Source organism: Mustelus asterias, chromosome 6, assembly GCF_964213995.1.
Source record: "Mustelus asterias chromosome 6, sMusAst1.hap1.1, whole genome shotgun sequence".
In the NCBI taxonomy this organism is placed as follows: Eukaryota; Metazoa; Chordata; class Chondrichthyes; order Carcharhiniformes; family Triakidae; genus Mustelus; species Mustelus asterias.
This window is the reverse complement of record NC_135806.1, coordinates 127,645,152-127,663,020: the sequence shown is the minus strand read 5'-3', so window position 1 is coordinate 127,663,020 and position 17,869 is coordinate 127,645,152. Positions and strand designations below refer to the sequence as shown.

At 46.8% G+C, this 17,869-nt stretch overlaps 1 protein-coding gene and 1 pseudogene across 5 annotated transcripts in view; both read left to right on the top strand.

Moving 5' to 3' along the window:
- Window positions 1–6,393: 6,393 nt before the first annotated feature.
- Window positions 6,394–6,629, top strand: LOC144495427 (U2 spliceosomal RNA; annotated as a pseudogene).
- A 742-nt stretch (window positions 6,630–7,371) lies between these two features.
- wdr17 (WD repeat domain 17) overlaps window positions 7,372–17,869 on the top strand; it is a 105,312-nt gene continuing 94,814 nt past the window's right edge. For all 5 annotated transcript variants that reach the window (XM_078215459.1, XM_078215458.1, XM_078215457.1 and 2 more), the window contains exons 1-4: window positions 7,372–7,494; window positions 9,649–9,832; window positions 11,907–12,137; window positions 16,306–16,557. In XM_078215459.1, the coding sequence (XP_078071585.1) occupies window positions 7,372–7,494; window positions 9,649–9,832; window positions 11,907–12,137; window positions 16,306–16,557 (790 nt within the window). The remainder of the gene's footprint in view (window positions 7,495–9,648; window positions 9,833–11,906; window positions 12,138–16,305; window positions 16,558–17,869) is intronic.

Here is a 17,869-nt window from a genome sequence, read left to right as displayed (position 1 = left end):
TAATAAATCAAATCAAAACAAATTTACTGTTCGCCATTTCTCTGGGTTGAATTCCAATTGCCACTTTCCTGCTCCAGCTGACCAGTCCATTATTACCTTCCTGCAGTCTACTGCTATTCCTCTCACTATCAACCATGCGGCTAATTTTTATGTCAGCTGCAAACCTCTTCATCATTTCCTCTACATTTCCATCCAAGTCATTAACATGTGCTGCTAAAAACAGGGGACCTAGTACTGAGCCCTGTGGAATCCCACTGGAAACAGCCTTCCAATCGCAAAAACATCCATCAACAACTACCCTTTGTTTCCAGCCACTGAACCAATTTTGTATCCATTCTCCTGGGTTTTGATTTTTTAAATCAATTTGCAGTGTGGGGCCTTCTCAAATGCCTTGCTAAAATTATTGAATAGAATTCCTACAGCGTAGAAGGAGGCCATTCGGCCCATCAAGCCTGCACCAATAACAAATCCACCCAGGCCCTATCACTGTAACCCAACATATTTACCCTGCTAATCCCCCTGACACTAAGAGGAAATGTAGCATGGCCAATCCACCTAACCTGCACATCTTTGAAATGTGGGAGGAAACCGTAACACCCGGATGAAACCCACGCAGACACGGGGAGAACGTGCAAACTCCACACAGACAGTGACCTGAGGTCTGAATCAAACCCAGGTCCCTGATGCTATGAAGCAGCAGTGCTAACCACTGTGCCACCGTGCCAATCCATGTAGACCATATCAACTACACCACCCTCATCAATCCTCCTTGTTACTTCCTCAAACATTTTGATCAGTTTCGTCAGACACGACTGTCCATTCGTGTACAAGGAAACTCCAAATCCGTCTGTACAACAGAACCACCACCTGGAGGTTCCCCTCCAAGCCACTCACCATCCTCACTTGGAGATATGTCACTGTTCCTTCACTATTGCTGGGTCAACATCCTGAAGCTCCCTCCCTAACAGCAATGTGGGCGTACCTACACCACATGGACTGCGATGGCTCAGGAAGGCAACTCACCACCACCTTCTCAGTAGGGATTGTCAATAAATGCTGGCCTCATCAGTGATGCCCACATTCCAGAAAATTAATTCTCAAAAATTCTTCAGTCTATCTTCATTTTAAATAATATTCTTATTTTCTAATCTTCTTGCCAAACGGCAACCTCCATTTTTCCCACAGTGTGCTCTGACGGACAAGTGTTTGCCAGGGCCCCCAACCAGACCCCTCTGCTCCTCTTCAAGATATATCATAAAGTCACAGGGTGCAGAACAGGCCCTTTGGCCCATCATGTCCATACTGGCACGTAAGAAACACCAGAGCTCCCACCTAATCCCATTTACAAGCACTTGGCCCATAACCTTGAATGTTATGATGTGCCAAGTGCTCATCCAGGTACTTTCTAAAGGATGTGAGGCATCCCGCCTCCACCACCCTCCCAGGCAACGCATTCCAGGCTGTCACCACATTCTGGGTAAAAAGGTTTTTCCTCAAATCCCCCACTAGACCTCCTGCCCCTCACCTTGAGCTAATCTCTCCTTGTGACTGACCCTTCAACAGCTGCTCCTTATCCACTCTGTCCATGTCCCTCATAATCTTGTACACCTCGCTCAGGTCGCCTCTCAGTCTTCTCTGCTCCAACGAAAACAACACAAGCCTAACCCACGAAAACACCCCAAGATAGTCCTGCGAAATAAATATTTTGTATCATCTTATGAGGCCTCAGTGTAGAGTTATAGAGTCATAGAGGTTTACAGCATGGAAACAGGCCTTTCAGCCCAACTTGTCCATGCCGCCCCTTTTTTTAACCCTTAAAGTAGTCCCAATTGCCCGCATTTGGCCCATATCCCTCTATACCCATCTTACCCATGTAACTGTCTAAACGCTTTTTAAAAGACAAAATTGTGCCTGCCTCTACTACCACCTCTGGCGGCTTGTTCCAGACACCACCCTCTGTGTGAAGAAATTGCCCCTCTGGACACTTTTGTATCTCTCCCCTCTCACCTTAAACCTACGCCCTCTAGTTTTAGACTCCCTAATAAGATGTGTTATCCAAAGGACATGGATGTGCAACTTGAACTGGTGTCTCCTCTCGTGAGATGTTGCATTATTTTGTAAAATGTGAGGGAAACAGTAGCTGGAATTCGCCGTGTGATTTTATGTTTGAATAGAGTTGTGGGGAGTGGCGGGGAGCAGCATCATTTTTCCTCCAGAGATAATGAAGATTACTGGTTAGTTAAATGCAGCAAATATCACCATGGTTTCCCCTCTGGGTCATTCTTTTTTAAACACAGCAATGTATTTTGCTTCTTTGAATCCTTCAGCAAGACAGAACATATTGACATGTGGCGCTCCTTCCTATCACCCCCCTGCTGAAAATTGCCAAAACACATTTAACTTGAGCAGGTGGTTTTAACCCATAATCCACTGAACAAATTAAAGCTCCATATGGTTCACACAGCAGTGGCCGTGACAAACGCTTTCAGGGGAACAGACGTTTTTCGACATTCAGCACTAAAACCTTTCAATCAGATCAGTGCTCGAGCACATGTACCATCGAATTGCCCCACCGTCTGGGTAGCACGGTGGCACAGTGGTTAGCACTGCTGCCTCACAGCACCAGGGACCCAGGTTCGATTCCCAGCTTGGGTCACTGTCTGTGCAGAGTCTGCACATTCTCCCCGTGTCTGCGTGGGTTTCCCCCGGGTGCTCCAGTTTCCTCCCACATCCAAAGATGTGCAGGTTAGGTGGATTGGCCATGCTAAATTGCCCCTTGGCATCCCAAGATCGGTAGGCCCCACATATTTACCTGACTAACCCCCCTGACACTAGGGCCAATTTAGCACGGCCAATCCACCTAACCAGCACATCTTTGGAGTGGAGGAGGAAACTGGAGCACCCGGAGGAAGCCTACGCAAGGCATGGTGGCACAGTGGTTAGCACTGCTTGCCTCACAGTACCAGAGACCCAGGTTCGATTCCTGGCTTGGGTCACTGTCTGTGCAGAGTCTGCACGTTCTCCACGTGTCTGTGTGGGTTTCCTCCAGATGTTTCAGTTTCCTCGCACAGTCCAAAAGATGTGCAGGTTAGGTGTATTGGCCATGCTAAATTCTCCCTCAGTGTACCGAACAGGCGCCAGAGTGTGGCGACTAGGATATTTTCACAGTAACTTCATTGCGGTGTTAATGTAAGCCTACTTGTCACACTAATACTTAAACTCTCACATCTATTTTCTTTGCTGGCTCAGCTACACATCCATTTAAAGATCAGTGCTCGGGACAGGTGTGACTACGGACTAATTTGGGATTGCTCTGATTCGAAACTGGAAGCAGTGCAAAGAGCCGCAGGTTGGTCTGAGCATAAGCCAGAGCAACAGAGAAAGGGTTTGGGAAGTATAGGGTACTGCTGGGGTGGGAATCGGGGGAAGATAGGCCGCAGAGTCAGTCTGAGAGACTGCAGCACAAGAGCTGGGGTATGATTGGATCGGGCAGGAGGAAGGAGGCGGGATTTTCTAGCCGCACGCGCCCCACGATGAAAATCCTGCCCGAGGTCAACGGACCTTTGCCTTCTCCGTGCCCCGCCCCCACTATAAATTCCATGGCGGGTGGGATGGGAAAATTCTGCCCAGGATTTCAGATCAGCAAAACTTTAAAAAAGAATTCCAGCCTTCCAGTCTAAGTACACAGCGGAACCGAACATGAGGCCTAAAAAACTGGATGAAAGAAATGATCTGCTCCGAGAATCATATCATAGAAACCCTACAGTGCAGAAGGAGGCCACTCGGCCCATCGAGTTTGCACCAATCACAATCCCACCCAGGCCCCACCCCCACACATTTACCTGCTAATCCCTCTAACCTACACATCCCAGGACTCTAAGAGGCAATTTATAACCTGGCCAATCAACCTAACCTGCACATCTTTGGACTGTGGGAGGAAACCTAGATGGAGATGCAGTTAAATATCTGCTCTGGAAAATGAAAGGCAGAATTCTCCCGATTTGATTTGATTTATTATTGTCACTTGTATTAGTATAGAGTGAAAATTATTGTTTCTTGCGCATTATATAAACAAAGCATACCGTTCATAGAGGAGGAAAGGAGAGAGTGCAGAATGTAGTGTTACAGTCAGAGCTAAAGTGCAGAGAAAGATCAACTTAATGCAAGGTAGGTCCATTCAAAAGTCTGAATGCAGCAGGGAAGAAACTGCTCTTGAGTCGGTTGGTACGTGTCCTCAGACTTCTGTATCTTTTTCCCGACGGAAGAAGTTGAAAGAGAGAATGTCCGGGGTGCCTGGTGTCCTTAATTATGCTGGCTGCTTTTCTGAGGCAGCAGGAAATGTAGACAGAGTCAATGGATGGGAGACTGGTTTGAGTGATGGACTGGGCTTCGTTCACAACCCTTTGTAGTTTCTTGCGGTCATACAATCATAGAATCCCTACAGTGCAGAAGGAGGCCATTTGGCCCATTGAGTCTGCACCGACTACAATTCCACTCAGGCCCTATCCCCATAACCCCATGTATTTATCCTGCTACTCCCTCTGACACTGAAGGGCAATTTATCATGACCAATCCGCCTAACCTGCACATCTTTGGAGCGTGGGAGGAAACCGGAACACCCATCAGAAACCCATGCAGACACGAGGAGAATGTGCACACTCCACACAGACAATGACCCGAGGCCGGATTTGAACTCAGGTCCCCAGCTCTGTGCTAACCACTCTGCTGCCCTTGCTGGTCTTGAACAGAGCAGGAACCATACCAAGCTTTGATACAACCAGAGCGAAAGCTTTCCATGGTACATCTGTAAAAATTGGTGAGAGTCGTAGCCTACATAATTCCTGTGATGGGGGCAGGAATGTAGAGTGTTTCCTGCTGAGGAGGCTGGCTGAAAAACATGCCATATTCACCGGCCCCGACCTAATTGATTATACATCCAGGTGCGTTACACCGCATTCAGTAGCGAGGCAGGCCTGGATAGTGGCTATCATAGCCAGGCGCCATGTTGAAAAGGCGTCCACACCATTGAAGAAAGCAGGCGGACCTCCTGAAAGTGGGACCAGTGGGCCTCAGCACGTTTGGGATAAAGAGGACAAAAATCAACATGGATCACTCTCCTCATTAACCAGTGACCTCTGCTGGAACCAATGTAAGTGTGAAAGTGCCTGAGGATAGGCTTGGCCTCAGATGTGGCGCCATTGCATTTGGAGAAAATGCTGACACTCACCATCTGGGGTCCTACCTGAAGTGAGGTAACATTGGCAAGGAATTGGAACATTACCCCAATGGAATATTCACAAGATAATGAGAGAAAATAGGGGCTAAAGAATGAAAATGAACAATAGATCATAGAAACCCTACAGTACAGAAAGAGGCCATTCAGCCCATCGAGTCTGCACCGACCACAATCCCACCCAGGCCCTACCCCCATATCCCTACATATTTTACCCACTAATCCCTCTAACCTACGCATCTCAGGATACTAAGGGGCAATTTTTTAGCATGGCCAATCAACCTAACCCGCACATCTTTGGACTTTGGACCCAATGTTTCTTTTCTCACTGGCCTGTTCACAGAGATGAGCGTTACCATGGTTGAGACCTGTAAGTATAATATTGTGAATGTTTACAGTAGACTTCTCGTGTAGTAAGTTGGTTTACTTTACTTGTGCTGATTATATACAGTTAAATTCCTCAAATAGCGATTGGAATTCCTCTGTACATTATTTTATCACACTGGGTAAAACATTTCTGTGGAGTTCCTTTATGTAGCATTTCATTGACAATGTTTATTCTCAGAAATGTGTGAAAGCAGTTTGAAGCAAATATGTGAATCAAGCAGTAACGATAACTCACAAGGAGGAATTTCAAAACTCTCCATGATGGGGGACAGTGTGTTTTACTCTGTCTCCATTTTCTTGTTGTATTTGATGGGATCGGATTAATCCATCATTGTCAATAACTGGATCCAAAATAAATTATTGAATAGTTTTGTCACTTATGGTGGTCGCGCAGCCTGCATCAGCTTTCTGCTAGAGCAATTGCACAGAATCATAGAACACTTACAGTGCGGAAGGAGGCCATTCGGCCCATTAAGCCTGCACCGACTCGCCGACAGAGCATCTCACCCAGGCCCTGTCCCCATAACCCCACGTATTTACCCCGCTAATCCCCCATCTTGGGACACTAAGGGGTGATTTAACATGGCCAATCCACCTAATCTGCACATCTTTGTAGTGTGGGAGGAAACCGGAGCACCCGGAGGAAACCCTCGCAGACACGGGGAAAATGTGCAAATTCCACACAAACAGTGACCCAAGGCCAGAATTGAACTAGGTCCCTGACACTGTGAGGCAGCAGTGCTAACCATTGTGCCACTGTGCCTTGGTCTCACATTGCTTCTCGGCCTCTTGGCTAAGATCAAGTGTAGGATCAAGCCTGAGATCAGCTGTAGCGCATGTCTTGTCGGCTTAGATCTAGTATGTCTGTTTTGATCTGGGGACCATAAATTGGATTCAGTCTGATTTTGAATTGGATTTTTTTGAACAAGCAAGGAGATGGATTAGGGGCTTGCCCTGCCCACTCTGCACATTGGCTTTGAAACTCTGAGAAAGGAATAAAATAAAAATACAAATTTATTTAGTCCCACTCCTCCTGTCCTTCCACTGTAACCCTGCAAGACGTTCCCTTCAGCTGTTTGCCTTATTCCCTCCTGAAAGCAAATGAGGAGAAATAGATCATAGAATCATAGAATCCCTACAGTACAGAAGGAGGCCATTCAGCCCATCGAGTCTGTACCGACCACAATCCCATCCAGGCCTTTTTCCCGTACCCCACACATTTACCCTGCTAATCCCCCTAAGACTAGGGTCAATTTAGCTTGGCCAATCAATCTAACCAGCACATCTTTGGATTGTGGGAGGAAATCGGAGCACCCAGAGGAAACCCACGCAGACACGGAGAGAAAGTATAAACTCCACACAGATAGTGATCCGAGGCCAGAATTTAACTGGGTCCCTGGCGCTGTGAGGACAGCAGTGCTAACCACTGTGCCACCGTGCTGCCCAAATGATAAGGATGAATCCAGAATGGTAATATCAGGGTCTTGTGAACAGGTTCTCTCTTAGCTGGGCAAAGCCATCCGTCTCTTGATGCTGCTCAATGGCCATTCAATAGGGTCGGTGAAGTGTGACCTGGGTTGGCTCTCCTTCCTTCCATCCTGTTAAATAAACATGTTCTGGCCTGTGAGAAAACCACACCTTTATTGTTCAACGGAATGGCCCAAATCAGAAATCATTACCAAATATTAAAATAAAATATTACAATCTTTTCGATCTTTATTAACGTGTGGATTACATGTTCACAGGTGAAGATGTCACAGGTTAAACAGGTCGGACTCCTGGCTGCTGGCTGTCAGCCTTGGAACAAAGACGTCTGTGTTGCCAGTGGAGACAGGTTTGCATACTGTGCCACGCTGGCAATATACGTTTACCAGGTAAGCCCAATGCTGTGGTTATGTAGACAAGAAAACATACCCCTTACTCCATATCTCCAGTCTGTACAGACTTATTTAATCCACTAAATTGGGAAAACTTCTGTTTACTTATGTCGTCAGCAAAAAAAAAATCAGTCCTAAATTTTCCAGCAAGAATCCCCCCAGTCCTTGAACATTGGTCTGTGCAGAAAGGAAATGAAGTAGTCACAGTTCCAGACAACCATAGCTGCTCTCCCCTTTGAGGGGGGTGGACGACTGACTGGTGTTGACTTAACCTGAGGGTTACCATACCTCAGGCGTGGGGCAAGGTTGAGAAGGCAGCAAACTTCATGAATAACCTCACGGGAACTGAACACGCGCCGTTCTGCATCACTAATCAGCTTTTCAGCCAACTGAGCTAACCAACACCTTGTAGTGTAGCATTGTGAAAGCTTGTAAGAAAACTGTCTTCCTAATTTCTTCTTTGAATAGCTGGACTAATCATATGGAGCGAGATTTTATGGCCTCGCTCGTCCCGAAACCCGTAAAATCCCTCCCGAGGTCAACGGACCTTTCCATTGCCCACCCCTCGCTCCGATTCCCGTGGTGGGGGGGGCAATAAAATTCCAACCATGGTGTATAAAGGGCAATTTCTTTCAAATGAAAGAAGATGTGGCCACAGCAGAGGTAGTCTCTGTCCCTGTTGTAAATTGTCTCCATGACAGCCAATTTCTACCCATCATCTCACGGGAGTGTCAGTGTCGAGGATCGCATGAATAAATTTTCTTTTCTCTTTAACCTTTTCAACCGATGCACTGTCGTTTAGTGGCAGATTATGATTCAATCCCCTGATAGTAGAGTAAAGAGGCTGCTGTAGCCTTATATTTATGATGTAACCTGTCATGGGACAGTAACTGAGGTGCCAAAGGTAATTAGTTAGGAGTAGGAATTCAACCTCGAGATGGTCAGATATCTTTCTGCTCCCTGATAGGAATTTCTAAATGTAAGAGGACCAAGGTCCATCATATTTGCCTTCTACCATCCTGGTAGTCATATGATATGATAATAGTGGAATTTTGCTATCTAATAGAGTCATAAAGGTTTACAGCATGGAAATAGGCCCTTCAGCCCAACTTGTCCATGCTGCCCTTTTTCTTACCACTAAGCAAGTCCCAATTGCCCATGCTTGGCCCATATTCCTCTATACCCATCTTACCCATGTAGCTGTCTAAATGCTTTTCAGAAGACAAAATTGTACCCGACTCTACTACTACTCTGGCAGCTTGTTCCAGACACTCACCACCCTCTGTGTGAAAAAACTGCCCCTCTGGACCCTTTTGTATCTCTCCCCTCTCACCTTAAACCTATGCCCTCTAGTTTTAGACTCCCCTACTTTTGGGAAAAGATGTTGACTATCTGGCTGATCTATGCCGCTCATTATTTTATAGATCTCTATAAGATCACCCCTCAGCCTCCTACGCTCCAGAGAAAAACGTCCCAGTCCATCCAGCCTCACCTTCTAACTCAAACCATCAAGTCCCAGTAGCATCCAAGTAAATCTTTTCTGCACTCTTTCTAATTTAATAATATCTTTTCTATAATAGAGTGACCAAAACTATACACGATATTCCAAGTGTGGCCTTACCAAAGTCTTGTACAACTTCAACAAGACGTGCTAACTCCTGTATTCAATGTTCTGACCAAAGAAACCAAGCATGCCGAATGCCTTCTCAACCACCTTGTCCAACTGTGACTCCACTTTCAGGGAGCTATGAACCCAATCATAATAATGAATCTCTATCTGGGGATTGGGGTAGACCATTTAGGATGGAGATGAGGAGACATTTCTTCACCCAAAGAGTGATGAGCCTGTGGAATTCATTACCACAGGAAGTAGTTGATGCCAAAACATTGAATGTATCCAAGAGGCGGCTAGATATAGCACTTGGGGTGAATGGATCAAACGTTATGGGGAGAAAGCAGGATTAGGCTATTGAGTTGACGATTAGCCATGATCGCGATGAATGGTGGAGCAGACTCGAAGGGCCAAATGGCCTCCTCCTGCTCCTATCTTCTAAGTTTCTATGTAAGATTGGGTGCAAAATTCTAAAGGAGCTCTCAGCTGTTTACTATCCCCACTAAAAGTTGCATTCTAACTTTGCTTTTCTGGTTCAGCTTGATCATAGATACAATGAATTCAAGCTTTATGCCATCATGTCTGAGCACAAAAAGACTATCACGGCTATCTCTTGGTGTCCCCACAACCCTGACATGTTTGCCAGTGCGAGTGCTGACAACCTGATTATCATCTGGAATGTGGCAGAGCAAAAGGTGATAGCAAGACTGGACAACACAAAAGGTACCGCGCCCCTGAGACACTGATCAGACTTGCTGTTGAGTGAAGGACTCAGTTTCTGTTCTTCTTGTGTCAGGGTACAGAATAATGTTTCGTGAAAACATCATTGCGGTTAACATTTTCAAAGAACAAACAAAGAACAATACAGCACAGGAACAGGCCCTTCGGCCCTCCAAGCCTGCGCCGCTCATGTGCCCAACTAGACCATTCTTTTGTATCCCTCTATTCCCAGTCTGTTCATGTGGTTATCTAGATAAGGGCGGCACGGTAGCACAGTGGTTAGCACTGCTGCTTCACAGCTCCAGGGTCCTGGGTTCGATTCCCGGCTCGGGTCACTGTCTGTGTGGAGTTTGCACATTCTCCTCGTGTCTGCGTGGGTTTCCTCCGGGTGCTCCGGTTTCCTCCCACGGTCCAAAGATGTGCGGGTTAGGTTGATTGGCCAGGTTAAAAAAAAAAATTGCCCCTTAGAGTCCTGAGATGCGTAGGTTAGAGGGATTAGTGGGTAAATATGTGGGGGTAGGGCCTGGGTGGGATTGTGGTTGGTGCAGACTCGATGGGCCGAATGGCCTCCTTCTGCACTGTAGGGTTTCTATGATTTCTATGATAAGTCTTAAACGATACCAGCGTGTCCGCCTCAATCACCTTGCTTGGCAGTGCATTCCAGGCCCCCACCATCCTCTGTGTAAAATACGTCCCCCTGACATCTGTGTTGAACCTTGCCCCCCTCACCTTGAACCCGTGACCCCTTATGTTCGTCACCTCCGACCTGGGAAAAAGCTTCCCACTGTTCACTCTATCTATGCCCTTCATAATTTTATACACCTCTATTAGGTCGCCCCTCATCCTCCGTCTTTCCAGGGAGAACATCCCCAGTTTACCCAATCTCTCCTCATAGCTAAGACCCTCTATACCAGGCAACATCCTGGTAAACCTTCTCTGTACTCTCTCCAAAGCCTCCACGTCCTTCTGGTAGTGTGGCGACCAGAACTGGACGCAGTATTCCAAATGTGGCCTAACCATTGTTCTATACAGCCGCAACATCATATGCCAACTTTTATATTCTATGCCCCGTCCAATAAAGGCAAGCATGCCATATGCCTTCTTCACCACCCTCTCCAGCTGCGCTGCCACCTTTAAGGATCTGTGGACTTGTACACCCAGGTCCCTCTGTGTGTCTATACTCCTGATGGTTCTGCCATTTATTGTATAGCTCCCCCTTACATTAGATCTACCGAAATGCATCACTTCGCATTTATCTGGATTAAATTCCATCTGCCATTTCTCCACCCAATGTTCCAGTCTATCTATATCCAGCTGTATTCTCTGACAATGTTCATCACTATCCGCAACTCCAGCAATCTTCGTGTCGGCCGCAAACTTACTGATCAAACCAGCTACACTTTCCTCCAAATCATTTATATATATCACAAACAGTAGAGGTCCCAGTACAGAGCCCTGCGGAACACCACTTGTCACAGACCTCCAACCGGAAAAAGACCTCTCCACTGCTACCCTCTGTCTTCTATGGCTAAGATGTAGCGATGCCGGCGTTGGACTGGGGTAAACACAGTAAGAAGTTTAACAACACCAGGTTAAAGTCCAACAGGTTTATTTGGTAGCAAAAGCCACACAAGCTTTCGAAGCTCTAAGCCCCTTCTTCAGGTGAGTGGGAATTCTGTTCAGAATTCCCACTCACCTGAAGAAGGGGCTTAGAGCTTCGAAAGCTTGTGTGGCTTTTGCTACCAAATAAACCTGTTGGACTTTAACCTGGTGTTGTTAAACTTCTTTCTATGGCTAAGCCAGTTCTCCACCCAGCTAGCTAGCTCACCTTTTGTCCCGTGAGATTTAACCTTTTGCACCAGCCTGCCATGAGGGACCTTGTCAAATGCTTTACTAAAATCCATATAGACGACATCCACCGGCCTTCCTTCATCAATCGTTTCTGTCACCTCCTCAAAAAAATTTTCATTTAACTATCCACCGTAATTTCTCCTGTGATGCTCCAGTGACATTAGCTAAGGTTTCGCAAAGGACCTACTCCAACCATCCGGCAAACGGTTCTTTCTATTCCCTCCAGGGATCCCTGCTTCCCTCAGTTGGTGTTGGAATTCGGGTGAGGCAGTGGCGTTTGTCTCTCATCGCGGCCCACTGTACATCTGGACTATCTCTGGAACAGACTGTGGGGTCGCAGTGCACAAGGAGGCCCACAGCTTCCTGTCAGACATCTGCCTTTTCAGGTGGCACCCGAGAAAGAAAGGCAAGGTGGTATTTGGACACACAGATGGGAGCCTGTCCATTTTTCAGCCAGGTAGGTCTCTGTGAGGATTCATAATGAGCAATGTACAGCTGGTTTATGATAGTTAAACAATACTTTGATCATTGAACAATTAATCTGTATCATTAAAAGTTGTGGGTTGCACCTTCCTCTTCTGCAAGTTCATCTAAGCTATGTCCATAGACAGTTCCCTGATGACCATAAGACCATAAGATACAGGAGCAGAATTAAGCCATTTGGCCCATCGAGTCTGCTCCGCCATTCAATCATGGCTGTTCTGATTCTCATCCCCATTCTCCTGCCCTCTCCCCATAACCCTTGATCCCCTTATTGATCAAGAACCTATCTATCTCTGTCTTAAAGACACTCAATGACCTGACCTCCACAGCTCTATGTGGCAATGAGTTCCGCAGATTCACCACCCTCTGGCTGAAGAAATTCCTCCTCATCTCAGTTTTAAAGACGCGTCCCTTCACTCTGAGGTTGTGCCCTCGAGTTCGAGTCACTCCCACTAGTAGAAACATCCTCTCCACGTCCACTCTATCCAGGCCTCTCAGTATTCTGTAAGTTTCAATTAGATCCCCCCTCATCCTTCTAAACTTCATCGAGTATAGACCCAGACTCCTCAACCGCTCCTCATATGACAACCTTAGTTTAGTTTAGAACTGTGGATGGATGATTCTCATGGACCCAGTGCTGCCATCGCCATGGTGATCTGGGTACCCGGTGCCAATGCAAGTGGCTCAAAGGGGAATTAGCACGTACTCAGCAGCCTGCAGAGGAAGGGGCAGATCGACTGGTGGGCAATTCTAGTTGAGGCAAAGAGGCTCACGCTACCCAATTTGATCGAAACAGAAAAAAGAAGCAAGGGTGGGCCATTCAGCTCCGCCATTTTTGATCATGGCTGATCATCAAATTCAATATCCTAATGATGCCCCCTGCCGCCCCCCCCCCCCCCCCCCCCCCATATCCCTTGATCTCTTTAGCCCATTTTTAAGCTGAGGCTTTCTGTTTGGATCCAAGGGCTTAATTTCTCCTTGAAATCACACATTTTGGCCTCAGCTACTTCCTGTGGACATGAATTCCACACATTCACCAGCCTCTAGATGAAGAAATTTCTCCCCACCTCAGTCCTAAAAGGTTTACCCCTTATCCTCAAACTATGACCCCTAGTTCTGGATTCCCCCACCATTGAGAACATTCTTTCTGAACCTACTCTGTCTAACCCTGTTAGAATTTTATAAGTTTCTATGAGATCCCCTCTCACTCTTCTAAACTCCAGTGAATATAACCCTAATCAACTTAGCCTCTCCTTTCACCCTGCTGTTTCTCATCATCATCCTGCCCAATTTCAGTTGGGATTGAAGGGGGTAAAAAAATGTCCTCCCCCCCCTCCACTTGATTGGCACCACACTCACAAACACCCACTCCTTCCATCATCGACGCTCAGTAGCAGCAGTGTGTACTGTCTACAAGATGCACTGCAGCAATTCACCAAAGATCCTTAAACAGCACCTTCCAAACCCATGACCACTTCCATCTAGAAGGACAAGGGCAGCAGATACATGGGAACACCGCCACCTGCCAGTTCCTCTCCAAGCCTCACACCATCCTGACTTGGAAATATATCACCGTTCCTTCGCAGTCGCTGGGTCAGAATCGTGGAATTCCCTCCCTAACTGCATTGTGGGTCAACCCGCAGCACGTGGACTGTAGCGATTCAAGAAGGCAGCTCACCACCACCTTCTCAAGGGCAATGTTGTCATGGAATCATCATGGCACAGAAGGAGGCCATTCAGCCCATAGAGTCCATGCTAGCTCTCTGTAGAGCAGTTCAATCTGTCCCATTCCTCTGTTCCACCCCTTCAGCCCTGAAAACTTATTTCCTTCGAGTGGCAGAGGGAAGTTATGTGTGGAACCGGAGGAGATTGGTGAAGCATTGAACCAATATTTCTCTTCGGTGTTCACGCAAGGGGACATGAATATAGCTGAGGAGGACACTGGGTTGCAAGGGAGTAGAATAGACAGTATTACAGTTGATAAGGAGGATGTGCAGGATATTCTGGAGGGTCTGAAAATAGATAAATCCCCTGGTCCGGATGGGATTTATCCAAGGATTCTCTGGGAGGCAAGAGAAGTGATTGCAGAGCCTCTGGCTCTGATCTTCAGGTCGTCGTTGGCCTCTGGTATAGTACCAGAAGATTGGAGGTTAGCGAATGTTGTCCCATTGTTTAAGAAGGGGAACAGAGACTTCCCCGGGAATTATAGACCGGTGAGTCTCACTTCTGTTGTCGGCAAGATGTTGGAAAAAATTATAAGGGATAGGATTTATAGTTATTTGGAGAGTAATGAATTGATAGGTGATAGTCAGCATGGTTTTGTGGCAGGTAGGTCGTGCCTTACTAACCTTATTGAGTTTTTTGAGAAAGTGACCAAGGAGGTGGATGGGGGCAAGGCAGTGGACGTGGTATATATGGATTTTAGTAAGGCGTTTGATAAGGTTCACCATGGTAGGCTTCTGCAGAAAATGCAGATGTATGGGATTGGGGGTGATCTAGGAAATTGGATCAGGAATTGGCTAGCGGATAGGAAACAGAGGGTGGTGGTTGATAGTAAATATTCATCATGGAGTGCGGTTACAAGTGGTGTACCTCAGGGATCTGTTTTGGGGCCACTGCTGTTTGTAATATTTATTAATGATCTGGATGAGGGTATAGTTGGGTGGATTAGCAAATTTGCTGATGACACCAAAGTCGGTGGTGTGGTAGACAGTGAGGAAGGGTGTCGTAGTTTGCAGGAAGACTTAGACAGGTTGCAAAGTTGGGCCGAGAGGTGGCGGATGGAGTTTAATGCGGAGAAGTGTGAGGTAATTCACTTTGGTAGGAATAACAGATGTGTTGAGTATAGGGCTAACGGGAGGACTTTGAGTAGTGTGGAGGAGCAGAGGGATCTAGGTGTATGTGTGCATAGATCCCTGAAGGTTGGGAATCAAGTAGATAGGGTTGTTAAGAAGGCATATGGTGTCTTGGCGTTTATTGGTAGGGGGATTGAATTTAGGAGTCGTGGCGTTATGTTGCAACTGTACACAACTCTGGTGCGGCCGCACTTGGAGTACTGTGTGCAGTTCTGGTCCCCACATTACAGGAAGGATGTGGAGGCTTTGGAGAGGGTGCAGAGGAGGTTTACCAGGATGTTGCCTGGTATGGAGGGGAGATCCTATGAGGAGAGGCTGAGGGATTTGGGATTGTTTTCGCTGGAAAGGCGGCGGCTAAGAGGGGATCTTATTGAAACATATAAGATGATTAGAGGTTTAGATAGGGTGGATAGTGATAGCCTTTTTCCTCTGATGGAGAAATCCAGCACGAGGGGGCATGGCTTTAAATTGAGGGGGGGTAGTTATAGAACCGATGTCAGGGGTAGGTTCTTTACCCAGAGGGTGGTGAGGGATTGGAATGCCCTGCCAGCATCAGTAGTAAATGCGCCTAGTTTGGGGGCGTTTAAGAGATCCGTAGATAGGTTCATGGACGAAAAGAAATTGGTTTAGGTTGGAGGGTCACAGTTTTTTTTTTTAACTGGTCGGTGCAACATCGTGGGCCGAAGGGCCTGTTCTGCGCTGTAATGTTCTATGTTCTATGTTCTATGTCAATTTCCTTGAGAAATCATTAATTGCCTCCACTGCCACCACCCTCATAGGTAGTGAGTACCAGGTTATTAGTACTCGCTGTGTAAAACATCCTCACATCCCGCTGCCTCCCCCCCCCCCCCCCCCCCCCGCCCCCCCTACCACCCCCCTCTGTATCTCTTGCCCAAAACATGAATCTGTGTCCCAGGGTCCTTTTACTGTCAGCTAATGGGAACAACTTTCTTTTTGACTACCTTATCTAGCACTGTCCGAATCTTGTACACCTCTATCAGGTCGCCCCCTCAATCATCTTTGCACCAAGGTGAACCATTCCTGTTTCTTCAACCGAACCTTATAGCTACAATTCCTCCTCCCTGGGAACGTTCTGGTAAATCTCCTCTGCGCCGTCTCTCGAACCCTCACATTCTTCCAAAAGTATTGAAATAAATTTCCACGACGTTGAGATTGTCTGACAAATATATTTACATCAAGCTGCTCAATTTGATACAAAATGAAGTTCCTTCTAGTTTCGCAATATATGCCAAGAATCTTTCTCTCTCCCTCTAATCCGGGCACCAGGCGCCAAGAGTCAGAAGCACGTGCTGAGACCGGAATCCCTGGAGGGAACAGATGAAGAGGATCCAATCACAGCCCTAGAGTGGGATCCGCTCTCCACGGACTACCTATTGGTGGCCAATCTACACAATGGAATTCGATTGGTTGATTCGGAGTCACTCTCCTGTATTACCACCTTCAGTTTCCCCAGTTCCGCAGCCTCAGTACAATGTCTGGCCTGGGTCCCCAGTGCTCCAGGGATGTTCATCACTGGAGGTAGGCACTTGCAATAACAGAAAAACAAAACCTCCCTAAAGCACCTGTTTTTCCCAATTTATAGCAAATATATATTCTGACTTAATAACTATGGTGTGGGGGGTCACTTAGCTCAGTTGGCTGAACGGCTGGTTCGTGATGCAGTGTAACACTAACAACAACAGGGTTCAATTTCCGTACCAGCTGAGGTTACTCATGAAGCATGGGGAAGCGATGGCCTAGCGGTATTATCGCGAGACTATTAATCCAGAAACTCAGCTAATGTTCTGGGACCCGGGTTTGAATCCCGCCACGGCAAATAGTGGAATCTGAATTCAATATAAAATATCTGGAATTAAGAATTTATCGATGACCATGAAACCATTTTTGATTGTGGGAAAAACCCATCTGGTTCACTAATGTCCTTTAGGGAAGGAAATCTGCCATCCTTACCTGGTCTGGCCGATATGTGACTCCAGAGGACAGCAATGTGGTTGACTATCAACTGTCCTCGGGCAATTAGGGATGGGCAATAAATGCTGGAGAATCAGCGATGCCCATGTCCCATGAATGAATTTTTTAAAAGTCCTGCCTTCTCAACCTTGCCCTTTGCCTGAGATATGGTGACACTCAGCATAAATCACCACCAGTCAGCTCTCCCCCTTCAAAGGAGAGACTAGCCTATGGTCCAACTTTAAATATGGTATCATAATGGTCATATTAGAGGAATGGTAAATAAGAGGCAAGGGTTCAAAACCCACGATGGCAGTTGAGGAATTTAAATTCTGTTAAATAAATGAACTACAGTGCCAGGGATCCTAGTTCAGTTCCAGCCTTGGGTAACTGTGTGTGGAATTTGCACGTTCCCCCCGTGTCTGTGTGGGTTTCACATGCTTTTACATTTCACAGAATCATAGAATCCCCACAGTGCAGAAGGAGGCCATTCGGCCCATTTAGTCTGCACCGACCACAATCCCACACAGGCCCTATCCCCGTAACCTCACGTATTTGCCTTGCTAAACTCCCTGAATCTAAGGGGCAATTTAGCATGGCCAATTCACCTAACCTGCATATCTTCGGAGTGTGGGAGGAAACCGGAGCACCCGGAGGAAACCCACGCAGACACGAGCATAATATGCAGACTCCACACAGGCAGTGACCCAAGCCAGGAATCAAACCCGGGTCCCTGGCACTGGGAGGTAGCAGTGCTAACCACTGTGCCACCGTGCCACCAGGTTTCCACGAGGTGCTCCGGTGTCCTCCCACAGTCCAAAGATGTGCAGATTAAGTGGATTGGCCATACTAAATTGCCCCTTACTGTCCCAAAATGTGT